Raw genomic sequence first — 11,665 nt, forward strand, 5'->3', positions numbered from 1 at the left:
GCTGTCGTTCGAGTTTTCAGTGGAAAAAACCTCCAAAAATTAAAAGAACTTAAACTTTGGTTTTGTAAAAACTGTAAAAGATAATAAAGTGTCGGTTCAGACCCGTAAAATCCAACTTCCTGTGACCCGTTTGAACTTTGAACGATGTTCCTACAGTGAATTATGTCCAAACACAGCTGGGTTTTTGTTAATGTTGCGTACATCATCTGACGACCAGCTACCAAACGCCACGGCGTACCATTTCCGATCGAGCCGCACATTTTGATGTATAATTTGTACGTTTTATTTTGAAAGCTGAGACACAGGGTGAGGTTTGTTTTTAACAGAATAAGGACGCTTCAGTCGATTAACGAGGAGTTTTACTGAAAACGACCTTCATGAGTCCTCTGAGCGACAACAAATTTACAGGAAATGTTTAAAATTATTGAAGGAGGGCTGATGGTTTGCAGGTAAACAACAACAACATGAAAGAATCAATCATTCGTATATTTTTAAAGGTGGTTTTCAGGCCTCCTGGTGTCAGCAGCTTTAGATGAGAAATTATTATGTTCTGATTTTAACAAGAGAGAGAAAATAATTACCAACAAGAAGGGAAATCTGGTTCAACTTTCTGTAAAACAGTCCAATCTGACCTCATCCAGACTCAGACTCCCGACAAAGGAGATTAGTGACAGGCTGGAGCAGAAAACACATCATTAAAGCGGCCGGTCCTCCGCTCATTAAGGCCCAGAGGGAAAAACGAGTTTTTGTTTCTCTAATGAGTTCCTGTCCCCTGGGCTCTTCCACGCGGGCCGAAGAGAAGAAACGGCGGCGTGAAAGACCGCAATTAGTCGGGATTAGACCCGTGAATGAGTGACGAGTTGGCAAAAAGACGAAAGGACGAAGAGGTGACGCCACGATGCTTCAACTCATCCGAAAAAAAAACTTTTCCTGAAGAGCCTTCAACGTTTTGGTTCCATCTCAGCGTCTTCAAGCATTTCCTGGTTATCTTAAGTCTTTTATTGACATTTTTAGGAGATTAAATAAACATATGGGTTGCCATCTACAGTTGATTTCTGTCATTTTATGAATTAAACAAAAGTAAAATTCCAGGAGGAAACGTTTCTCACTCTTCACTTCCGCCAAGGTTTCAAACAAAAAGGAGCGTTCGACGTACACATTAAGAGCTACCCTCAGCTACTACCACGCCAAACTTCAGCTCAATATGTGCAAAAATGACACTTACAGCCACTTCTGTCTGTACGTTTATTAACTGTGGCAGCCATCTTGAAGTAAAGCTGTAGCCAATCATTATGTTCTGAGAGTTTCAATAAAATAACTCAGTTTGGTGCCTTTCAGTGGTGCAACTGGTGATTAAAAAAAAAGAATAATCTCTGAAAACTGAATGTTTTTAGCACAAAAACCAGGATTTTAAACTTTGCAGCACTGTTTTACATTTATGTAAAAGTTAATCAACTAAAACTAAATATTCTATGACCATCTGATGAACGCTGAAGGGGATCCAGGTGGATTAAAACAGATTTAACTCTTCAGAGTTGGTTTTTAAAGCTAACTGAAGTTTTAAATAACAAATCAGTCTCACAGAAGAGTCACAGCCGTTCAGAATTATCGTGAGGTTTTGAGCATCTTCTGATGCTTTGACTTGTTTGTATTTTTGCCCCCCATTTAAAGACAGGATATGTTTCAGCTGTCAATGCAGAAAGACTGAGAGGATCTGAGAGAAAACCTGAAGTCCTACAGCAGCGAGAGGCGCACCGGGTGAAAGAAGAGAAGAAGGAAATCTACGTTTTAATGTATCATTGAAATGTAAAAATTTTAGGCAACTCAAAACTCAGAGAGCGACGTCGTCAACTTCAGGTGGGGAAAAAAAACTCCTAAAAAGGTCATAAATTTAAACCGCGGTTGTTTAAAAACCGTGAAAGGCGTCAAAGTGTCAGTTCAGACGTGTGAAGTCCAACTTTCTGTGAGCCGTTCAGAGCCTGAATGATGTTTCTACGGCGAGTTCTGCCTGAGTTACGGCGCTGGGTTGGTTTGGCGTGGGTTATGACGCGTTGATGAGCAGAGCAGTGATGATGGCGTGTAACCGTGGCACCCGACACCTCGTCCTGCCTCACCTCGTCGTGCCCGTCGGCGTCCAGCGGGTGGAAGCTCCTCAGCCACACGCCGGGCTCCGTGTCTGTGTGGACGGCCGCGCTGCGCCTCGACCTGACCCACGGCAGCCTCTTCATCCAGCCCATCCTGCTGCGCCGGCAACTGCGACCTTCCTCCTCGTCTCCTCCTCCTCCTCCTCCTCCTCCACACACAGGGAGAACGGTCCTCATCAGTGGTCACACTACGAGCCCACGCGTGCCTCTCCGGAGCTCCTCCACGCCCGCTGCCTCATCTGTCAGGGAGGAGAGCGTGGAAACGATCAGTCATACAGGAAGTCCTAAAACAGACGATTTAGTTCTGATTCTGAATTTAAAAAGACACAAACTGCTTTTAAAGCGAGGCATTTAACGTGGATCCAGTCTGAAAATCAATGAAAATCAGCTGTAAGCTCTGATTTTTGACGTCTCAGTGTCTAAAACTTAAACATGGAGACTAAACTGAGACGTAAGGACAGATCAGCAGGTAAATGCTGCTTTAAAAGGATTCAAATCGCAAATAAATTCAGTTCCAAACACAACATTTAGCATTTAAAAATGAAGAAATTATAATTTATGCTTAAAATGCAGATGAAAAAATGCAGCTACTTACTTTCTTGATTTTCTTCACTCGGCGTGTCGTAAAATCCTGATGATGTTCAGAGCTTCATCTCCTCAGGCAGAGTGAAGCTTGGAGGAAGACAAGCTGGCAGTTATCTCTGAGTGTGTCAGTGTGTGTGTGTGAGTGAGTGAGGGGGTGGATGATGTCCTGCCCATGAGTGGATGAGTGGAAATCACCTCCTCCTTATTCGGCTGTAATATGTGACATTAAGGCCCAATGTTTTTGCATTTTTAATTTTTTTTTTAATCAGATCATTTCAGGTGACCGCCCTGCTCGATGGAGGACAAACCAAGTGACCTCCTCCTGACTCCACCTGAGCAGAAAGGCTTGACGTTTGGAGAGAAAATAAAACCGAATTCCTGCAGGATTTTCCTGTTTTCCAGATGAAACCATCAAGTTGGAAACGGGAGAGCTGCGTGTCCTACATGCAGGAGGCTGATGGAGTCGGGTCTTACAGGTAAACTCACCTGAAACGATCCCAGGTGGTCCAGCCGGAAGAGCAGGTCTCCTCCTCTCTGATTGGTCGATCACAAACCATTACCTGCACGAGGACTGACGCGTGCAGGTATTGTTTTTTTAGCTAGCATTTTGCTACTTTAGCATTGAGTTAGCCTTGTGCTAGTTTTAAGCTTTTGCTAACTGTTTGCTGCTTTTAACAAGCATTTTGTTGCTTTTAGCCCACCTGTAGCTACCTTTAGCTTCCAGGTGGCCTTTTGATACTTGTAGATTTTTGCTAGCCTTTTACTACAGTAGCTTTGAGCTAGCATTTTGCTACTTTAGCAATGTGCTAATATTTGACTACTTTTAGGGTTTTCCTAGCTTTAGCTTTAATTATGCTTAGCAAACTGTTAAAAGTGGCGAACTATTTTTAATTTTTAAACTAGCATTTTAATACGTTTAGCTTCCTGCTAGCTTTTAACTACTTTAGCATGAAGCTAACCTTTTGCTGCTTTTAACTAGCATTGTTGTTACTTTAAGCTTGCTTTTTGCTTCTTTTAACAACAAACTCCAGGATGCATTTTTTAAGGTAAATTCTGTTGACATTTGTGTTTAATTTTATTTATTTTTATTTTATTTTTATTTATTTATGTTTATTTATGTTTATTTACGTCTTTGAAAACGTTTTCAGATCAGCAGCTCTGAGACTAACGGTTATAGTTAATATTTTTTCTAAATAAACATTATTTCACCTCCCTTATTTAACCTTTTTTAATTCTTGTCTATATTCTTATATATATATTTGTCCACAACTTGAAACAAAGACCACTCATGAATGACGACAAATATTCTTCTTCTTTTCCTGTTGAGTTTATTGTGTTCATAAATAAATGGAGTCAATGGTTTTTAAATAAATAAACTGTAATTAAAACATTTAAAATGAACCAAACTTTAACTTTGTCTCCAAACTGACTGAAAACTAACGTCTGCAATTCGCTGCACAGATGCAACAAGAACCCAAATAAAGCTGGAAAACTAAATTTAATTAAAATAGCAAAACACAGACGCTGTTGGGTATAAACTTACACATCAGCTGCTTTTATTCTAACGTCACTCGTTCACTCATTCACTCGTTCACACTGCTGCACTCGAAGCTCTGATCTCTGCTGCCGGCTTGTTTGAAACGCCGGTTTTGTCGACAAAAGACAGGAACTCCCTCCGGTTCCCGGCTGGATTTCAGGGACTTTGGGGTCAGAGAACAAAGCGAACCACCTGATTCTACCTGAGGAGGACCTCACCTGTAACTCCGCCCCCTCGCGCACACAGAGAGAGAGCGTGAATAAAGCCCAGGACACGCCACGGGGGTGTTGCCTTTCAGTAAACGGGACGCCGCGGAGCGTCACGCCTGAAAGACGAAACCCACAACATTCATGGCGACTCAGTTTCGATCAGCAGCACAAAGATTTGAAAAAAATTTTTTTTAAAAGCTTCAGGGGAGAAGTCACCCGACTCTGGCAGAAACATGAGCTCGGTGAAAGGAATAAAGAGTCAGAACAGCTTTCTGATCGCTCTTTATTGGCTCCCGTGAGGCGGACGGTAATAACACCTGCGATGGTGCGACACAGAACATTATTGTTGTCAAAACAAACCAGAAACAAGAAGCTAAAACACGAAAATCAGAGCAGAAATACATAAACTCTGGTTTTTATTCTTGTTTTGTTCGTTTCAGAACGATTCATTTGATTCATTCTAAATTCTTAAAATCTCTGTAGTTATTTTGGGTTTTGTGGCCGGGTCAGAACTTGCCCTTCTTCTTCTTCCAGGTCTTCTTCTTGGAGTTGGACTCGATGATCAGCTGAGACTGGCGCTTCAGGGCCTCGCGTGACACCACGTCCCCCTCGCTGTCCTCCTCGCTCCCGTCCTCTGCGAGACAAACGGAGGACACGGAGGGCGGATTCAGGCGGATCGTTTCGAGCGTTAGAGTCGGCCTCAGCGCCTCACCCGTTGGCTCACCGTCGTCCGGGGGCTCCAGCGCTCGGTCCTCGGGGAGCCTCACCCTGGTGTTGTACTCGGGGAGCTTCCCCTCGATCCGGACGTAGAACTGTTCCCCGAGACAAAAAGAGACGCAACGAGTCAGACGGCAACACTTTCAGACGTTTCCCCATAAAATGTCTCTTTAATAAAATAAAACTGACTTGAATCGTCTAAGAGAAGCTTTTCTTCCACAGAAATCTTTGTTAAAAACCACCCTTCAGTTTTTATTTTGGCTCATATTTAAATCATTACTTCCTGAAAGTTTCATCTAAATCCATTCAGCGGTTCCTGAGATATTTTGCTAACAACACGGGCAGAAATGTCAGGATTAGGTTTCTGACCCTGATAAAGCATCTTCTCAGTCAGATATGTTTATTCTGTCGTTACAGCTAATCCTTAATGTCCGAAATTATCCTCAAAGTCTTCTGTAAATCCTGACCGGGTGATAAATACGACAGTCTCTCCTGTGAGTCTGTCGCCGGTTAACGAATACAGTCTGAGCTTTTTAATTCGCTCGTTTGCATCTCGTTTTCTACGTGTTTTCTTCTTTACCTGCATCCGAACAAAACGAGCTGATATTAGATTGGACTTAATGTGGTCGGAGCCGAAAATAAAAGTTGAAGAACATCGGATGTAGTGTCAAAATCCAAAACTGTTGTAAAATGAACTTCAGAGTCGTTCTACCATCAACCTCAGTCAGAAACATGATTATCTGATGGTTTACCCAAAAATATCTGCTGCTTTCGTTCTGATCTGATCCGTGTTCTTCTCTCACCTCGTCCTCCTCCATCTCCTTCATGATGGCGTCCAGGTCCGCCCCTTCCAGCTCCGCCTGCAGCGCCTGCAGCTTCAGCTCGCTCTGGATCAGAAGCTGCAGCACCAACTCGTCTGAGTCCGGGCGCACCTCGGCCGCTCGGTCCTCACTCTGGAAGAGGAACAACGACGGGACCACAAAAAAAACCCACCGTGACAGGAAGTACATTCAACCCGATGCCCGGTGTGTGTGTGTGTGTGTGTGTGTTTTACCAGTGCTATGTGCTGCAGTTTCTCTGCCAGGTGCTCCACTCCGGCTCTGACGGTGCTGAGCGTCTTTAGGAGCCAGTCCAGGCTCTCTTTGGCTGTATCGCACCTCAGCTGCTGAGCCTGCAGCTGCTGCTCGCACTCCTCCAGCTGCTGCTGCTCCCTGACAAAAACAACAGAAACAGAAAGGAAAGGCGTGAGAAGTGACACGCTGCTGCTGTGGGCCCGTGGTTGGAGCAGTCGCCCTCCATGTCGAAGCAAAACACTGAACCCCCGTCGGTGTACGAAAGGAGTTTAAAGCACTGATTTATTCCGATTATCTTTGTAGAGATGTAGCAGAGTGCTGTATGGACGTGTGGAGGGGTGGATGAGGACAGGTTGGGTTGTAAGGAGCTCAGAGTCGCCTGATTGGTTAGAAAGGCGCTACAGAAGTTGCTGCTCTCTTCTTCAGGGGTTACCACAGTGAGCAAACTCGCACAAATGATTTGTTTTACACCGGATGCCCTTCCTGCTGCCACCTGGGCTCGAACCTGCAGCCTCAGGATTATAACACTGAGCTCTGAGGTACCGTAACACAGTCCATGTTCCTTTGGACCGACCCGTGGGGCTCTCAACCCGAGACAAACAGAAGAAGTTGAACTCTTTTCATGAATGCAAGCCTCACTTTGACAGCTTAGCCTCCCCAGAGTATCTGATCTCCTCGAACTGCCGGTGAAGGAGCTCCTTCTGCTCCTTCAGCTGCTGCAGGACCTCCTCGTTCTCTCCCTTCAGCTTCTCCAGGTGTCGGTGCGTCTCCTTCTGGGAGACGAAGCGCTCCACGATCTCCTGTGTTACAGGACAGAGACGCGACATCAGCGCCACTTGTTTCTGCCACGCTACAGGTTCTCCACCCTCTCCCGGCTCCTACGTGTATATCCGTGACCCCGGTGGCGTCCTTGATGCGTCTGAAGGCGTCCTCAAAGCTGGAGACGGCTCGCTCCTCTTCAGCTGCCATCCTGGTGGTGCTGCGCTGGGCCTCACTGCTCAGCTCATCGGGCTGCACAGCTGGTCTCTGAACCTGCAGGCATTTCATTTGAAACGATATTTACACATTTTTACAACCAGTTTTAGTTCTGATCTGAATGTGGTCAGACGCCGCAGGTGTGCCTCACCTTCCTGTCCACCCGCTCAGCCTGGGCCCTGCGCTCTTCGACCATCTTCCTGTAACTCGTTATGATTCGCTCCCTCTCCTTGCGCTCTTTGGACAGCAGGTCTTCCTGCTGGTGGAGCTCAGCCTGAAGGAAACGAGACACGAGACTGAAAGGGTTAAATACAAACAAACCTCCGCTCTTCTTCTTCTTTCAGCTGGTCCCTTTTCAGGGGTCTCCGCAGCGAATCATCCTTCTCCATCTAACTCTGTCTTCTGTACAATTGTGTCCATATGTCTCCTTTTCGTGTCTAACATCCTTCTACTAATATATCCACTGTCCCTCCTCTGCTCATGTCCAAACCGTCTCAGTCTGTCCTCTAACTTTATCTCCCAGTCCTTCAACCTGTGCTGGACCTCTGATGACCTCATTCCTAATCCTGTCCATCCTCGTCCCTCCCAAGGACAACCTCAACATCTTCAGCTCTGACACTTCCTGTTCTGTCTCCTGTCTTTTTGTCTCCAAAACGTCCAACATGGCTGCTCTCACCACTGTCTGTAAACCTTTTCTTTGACCTTTGACCTTTGCTGACACTGTTTTGTCACAAATCACTCCTGAAACTTTTCTCCATCCACTCCATCCTGCCCGGACTCTCTTCTTCACCACTCCCCGTCCTCCTGGACAGTGGACCCCAAGTCCTTGAAGTCCTGCACCTTTGTGACCTCTGACCTTGTAGCCTCACTGTCCCACCTGCCTCCACCTCTCCAGGTTCTCCTCCACCTGTTCCCTGTTCTCACCACAGATCTAAATGTCCTCTACAAACATCTCATCCGTTAGTCTGTCCATCATCAAAGCAAACAAGGAGGGGCTCAGAGACAATCCTTGATGGACTCCCACCTCCACACTGAAGCTATCTGTCCCTCTTACAGCTCACCACTGTCCTGCTGTCCTCATACATGTCCTGCTGTCCTCACCACTGTCCTGCTGTCCTCATACATGTCCTGTATCAGGCTAACAAATGTCCACTCTTATACTAGTTTATTACATTGATTCTGAAGGCAGGTGGAGACAGAGCCAAGATGCTTTGAGTTTTTTTCTTTGCAGGTGAGAGTGAATATTTCAGATGTCAGGAAATCACCTCCGCTGCAAACTGTTCGCCTGCCGTGAAGCCACAGCGACTCGGCTCACCTTCGCAGCTTCCCTGGAGAGCTGAGCGTCGTTGTTCATGACCTGCAGGTTGTGAAGCTCCTCTCTGTGTTTCAGGATCTCTGCTTCCAAGCCATCCAGCTGGACCTGGAACGTCAGGCTCTCGTCCTGAGGGGACAAGCGAAAGAAAAGGAACGGGAGGTGCGAGGAAGCGCGTGAGAAAGGTGACTGCGTGACTCACTTACATCAGCTCCAGGTTAGAACAGAAACTAGAATAAATACTCTACATGTGAACGTCAGAGGAAACCAGAAAAGACCAGAAAACTTGTGAAACCGTGAGTAAAAAAAGGCCTGATTGAACGTTGCACAAATAATGACAAGGTCAGGAGCAACATTTGCAAAGAAAACACAAGAATGGCTTCAAATCTGGCAGACGGTCTGACAGTTTTCCCATTTCCAAACTTAGAGCAGCAGACTTTCTTCTTCTTGACTTTACACTGTTTAACGGACAGGAATCATGTGTGACGCCGCAGCTGGTGACTTGGGTAGAAGCGCTATCACAAGGCGTTGAGCAACCTGCATATTATCTGTTTTTACAGCTGCGGCGAGACGACGCAGAAAGGGCCTTCTGGTCACGTTGTAACGTGGCGCCGTTGTAACAAAGTTCTGCTTCAACCTAAAGTTACCAAACAACGAGGATCCTTTGAAGAACCTGATTAGTATAAAAAAAACCCAACATTTTCTTAATATTTCTGTAAGGAATGCATGTCGCCTGCTGCCTTTCATGCCAGAGATCTGTGAGGATTTGTTTCGGTCAAACGTCATGCAGGACGCCACACTCAGAGTACGATTTCTGAATGACTCAGCTACGACCGCACCAAATTTTAGCCATTCAGTTGGCTGTGGCGGCCATATTGAATCAGGTTGGCTCCAAAGGTTAATCAGTCGTAGACACATACCTAGATGATTAACGTTTCATTAAAACCCGTCCAGCGGGTCGAACCACACGTGCATGAACGCAGCGAACAGGCGAAAACGTGGCTTGACATTTGGAAATATGCTTTTTTCAACTTTTAGATGCGAAGTGCGACACCTCCACTGTGACTTTTGTTCCAGTTGCTTTGGAAACAAACCCATCAGCTGCTCTTCTCGTGGTGTTTCAGAGAAAAGCGGCTCGGGGAGCGTTGCTGGTGTTGTTTACAGTTACCGAGCTAAAACAATCAGGCGGAGGATAAATGGAGGCGTAACACTGTCGAACCATGGCTGTCAGATGTGGCGCTCGAACCACCAACCAGTGAGACAGAGTGATGTTTAAACATTTAATGAGCACGATTACTAATCTACAAAACAACTACTACGTATTAGAAAGTCTGCTCTCATAAAATAAACAAAACTGCAGATTACTCAGCTCTATAGCTTTTTTATAATGTTTAAAAACTACCAAAAACTGAGACCAACTCTGAGAAATTAAAGGCCTAGAACTCCTTGAAGGAATGCATATCACCCGCTACCCTTCGTGTCAGAGTTTTAGACTGAGATCATCTTATTATGGTCCTAAAATCAGTCATATTTGGTGTTTTTAAGGTGCAGAAAGGTTTCCAGTAAACAAATAAAACTCTGAGCAACCTGCAAGTGTCGTTTGAGTTTCAGGTAGTACGCCATGATGCTTTCGGCCTCCTTGCACTTCAGCTGGGTTTTCTCCAAACGGTTCTCCAGCGCACGGAGTTTCTGAAACAAAAAACAAGTTGATGGCCAGATAGAGGTGATTTAGGAGGTCACAGGAAGGTAACTACCGTGGCGTCCTCCTCTCTTTTCCGAGCCCGAGCATCAGAGGACAGTGCTCTGCCGGCATCGCCGCCGCCGCCACCTCCTGGTTTCATCCTGTTGTACTCCAGCTTCAGCTCAGCCAGGCGCTGCTGGTAAGTCTGGGTGGTGTGCTTCAGGGCGTTGAGGCGCTTCGTTTTGGACAGCACCTTCTGATCTACCGTTGCGAGAGCTGCCTGGGGACGCAATTGGAGTGCTGATGAGCAAGGCGAACCTGTGTTTCACCTGAAAACCTTCCGCTGCCGCTCACCCTCCCCGACATGTTGCGGAAAGCGTCCTTCTCCAGGCCTCTGTTGTGGAAAGCCTCTCCAACAACATGCTCATCACCCTGGAGGTAGAGACACCTCAGTGAGACACTATTGACCTTTTAGGGTATGGTTGAGGTCAAAAAGAGGTCAGGGAGGAATTTAATTTCAGTAAGGATTACTTGGGACTTACAGCTTTAGCTTCTGCCAGTTTTTTGTACAATCTTTTGTTCTCCTGCCTCAGCTGGCGGATGGACTCCTGGTTCTTCTTGATGGTGGACTGAGAGCTCTCATAAAACGCAGCTCTGTCGCCCTCTGGTGGACACATTTAATCACCACAACACAAATAGAAAAAAATGGGTCATTTATTTGGCATTTAGCAAACATGTCAGCTAAATCTACTCCTCTTGTGCTCACCTAAAGTCAGTTGAAATATCACGGTGTTGACAGAAACCAGTTAGATAAATTTAATAAGATATTACCTTTACGTCCATTTCGTATTTTAGCACATCCTGGCTAGCCGATAATATGAAACAAACTTACCCAGAAGTTGGATTTTGCGCTGTAGCTCCGTTCTTTGGTCGTGCAGCGGAGGTTTAACTGCGTCAACAGTGAAAGGCATTTTTTATTTATTTATTTATTTTTGTTTTGCTGTGTTGTTGTAAACAGCTAGCAGATATATGCTAACACTTCGTTTCAGCTCAGCTTTCGGTAGGCCTCACTGTTGCCGAGCAACGTGTACACTAAAGCGAGCCTCGCGGGACTCCGTAATCAAAGTGTTGCTTTCAATTCGCTTCAGAAGTTCCGACTTCAGGGAGCGTATCACTTAGGCTGTATCACTTAGAGCAGTGGTGTCCAATCCTGGTCCTGGAGGACCATTATCATGCATGTTTTAGTTGTTATTTAGTTGTTAGTTATCAGAGTCCAGCATCTGTGTCCAGATGGCAGGTACAGATTTCGTTTTGTTTTATAATGCTTGGAGGACAGTACAATGATCCTCCCTTTGTGTAGTCTATCTTGGGTGACTGGAACCTTCACTATGGGTATGGATGCCCTCACACAACCATTGGTTCTAACAGTGGG

General features: G+C 45.6%; 1 protein-coding gene and 1 long non-coding RNA gene across 4 annotated transcripts; one reads left to right on the plus strand and one right to left on the minus strand.

The window, feature by feature from the left end:
• The first annotated feature begins 2,873 nt into the window (after window positions 1–2,873).
• Window positions 2,874–5,386, plus strand: LOC119616902. 2 transcript variants are annotated; one of them, XR_005232982.1, is made up of 2 exons: window positions 2,874–3,205; window positions 5,010–5,386. It is a non-coding gene; the product is annotated as an uncharacterized LOC119616902 (long non-coding RNA). The 2 variants fall into 2 exon arrangements; XR_005232983.1 differs by lacking the exon at window positions 2,874–3,205 and adding an exon at window positions 4,668–4,800.
• Window positions 4,742–11,620, minus strand: odad3 (outer dynein arm docking complex subunit 3). 2 transcript variants are annotated; one of them, XM_017416897.3, is made up of 13 exons: window positions 11,126–11,616; window positions 10,776–10,897; window positions 10,588–10,665; window positions 10,307–10,513; window positions 10,140–10,241; window positions 8,556–8,681; window positions 7,392–7,514; window positions 7,148–7,297; window positions 6,905–7,065; window positions 6,247–6,403; window positions 5,996–6,145; window positions 5,200–5,287; window positions 4,742–5,109 (listed from the first exon to the last, which is right to left on the minus strand). In XM_017416897.3, exons 1-13 carry the CDS (start codon window positions 11,202–11,204, stop codon window positions 4,982–4,984), a joined length of 1,671 nt encoding a protein of 556 aa, XP_017272386.1. In that variant the 5' UTR covers window positions 11,205–11,616; the 3' UTR covers window positions 4,742–4,981. The 2 variants fall into 2 exon arrangements, with proteins under 2 accessions (XP_017272386.1, XP_024861862.1); XM_025006094.2 differs by having other exon boundaries at window positions 4,742–5,287; window positions 11,126–11,620.
• Window positions 11,621–11,665: the final 45 nt, after the last annotated feature.

The sequence above is a fragment of the Kryptolebias marmoratus genome, linkage group LG3 (assembly GCF_001649575.2).
Source record: "Kryptolebias marmoratus isolate JLee-2015 linkage group LG3, ASM164957v2, whole genome shotgun sequence".
In the NCBI taxonomy this organism is placed as follows: Eukaryota; Metazoa; Chordata; class Actinopteri; order Cyprinodontiformes; family Rivulidae; genus Kryptolebias; species Kryptolebias marmoratus.

Coding starts and splice junctions, on each gene's coding strand:
- odad3 (XM_025006094.2), bottom strand. CDS start 11,204: ATGCCTTTCACTGTTGACGCAGTTAAACCTCCGCTGCACGACCAAAGA. Junction 10,898..11,125: donor GCGCAAAATCCAACTTCTGG/GTAAGTTTGTTT, acceptor TGTGTCCACCAG/AGGGCGACAGAGCTGCGTTT. Junction 7,066..7,147: donor CCGGGGTCACGGATATACAC/GTAGGAGCCGGG, acceptor CCTGTAACACAG/GAGATCGTGGAGCGCTTCGT.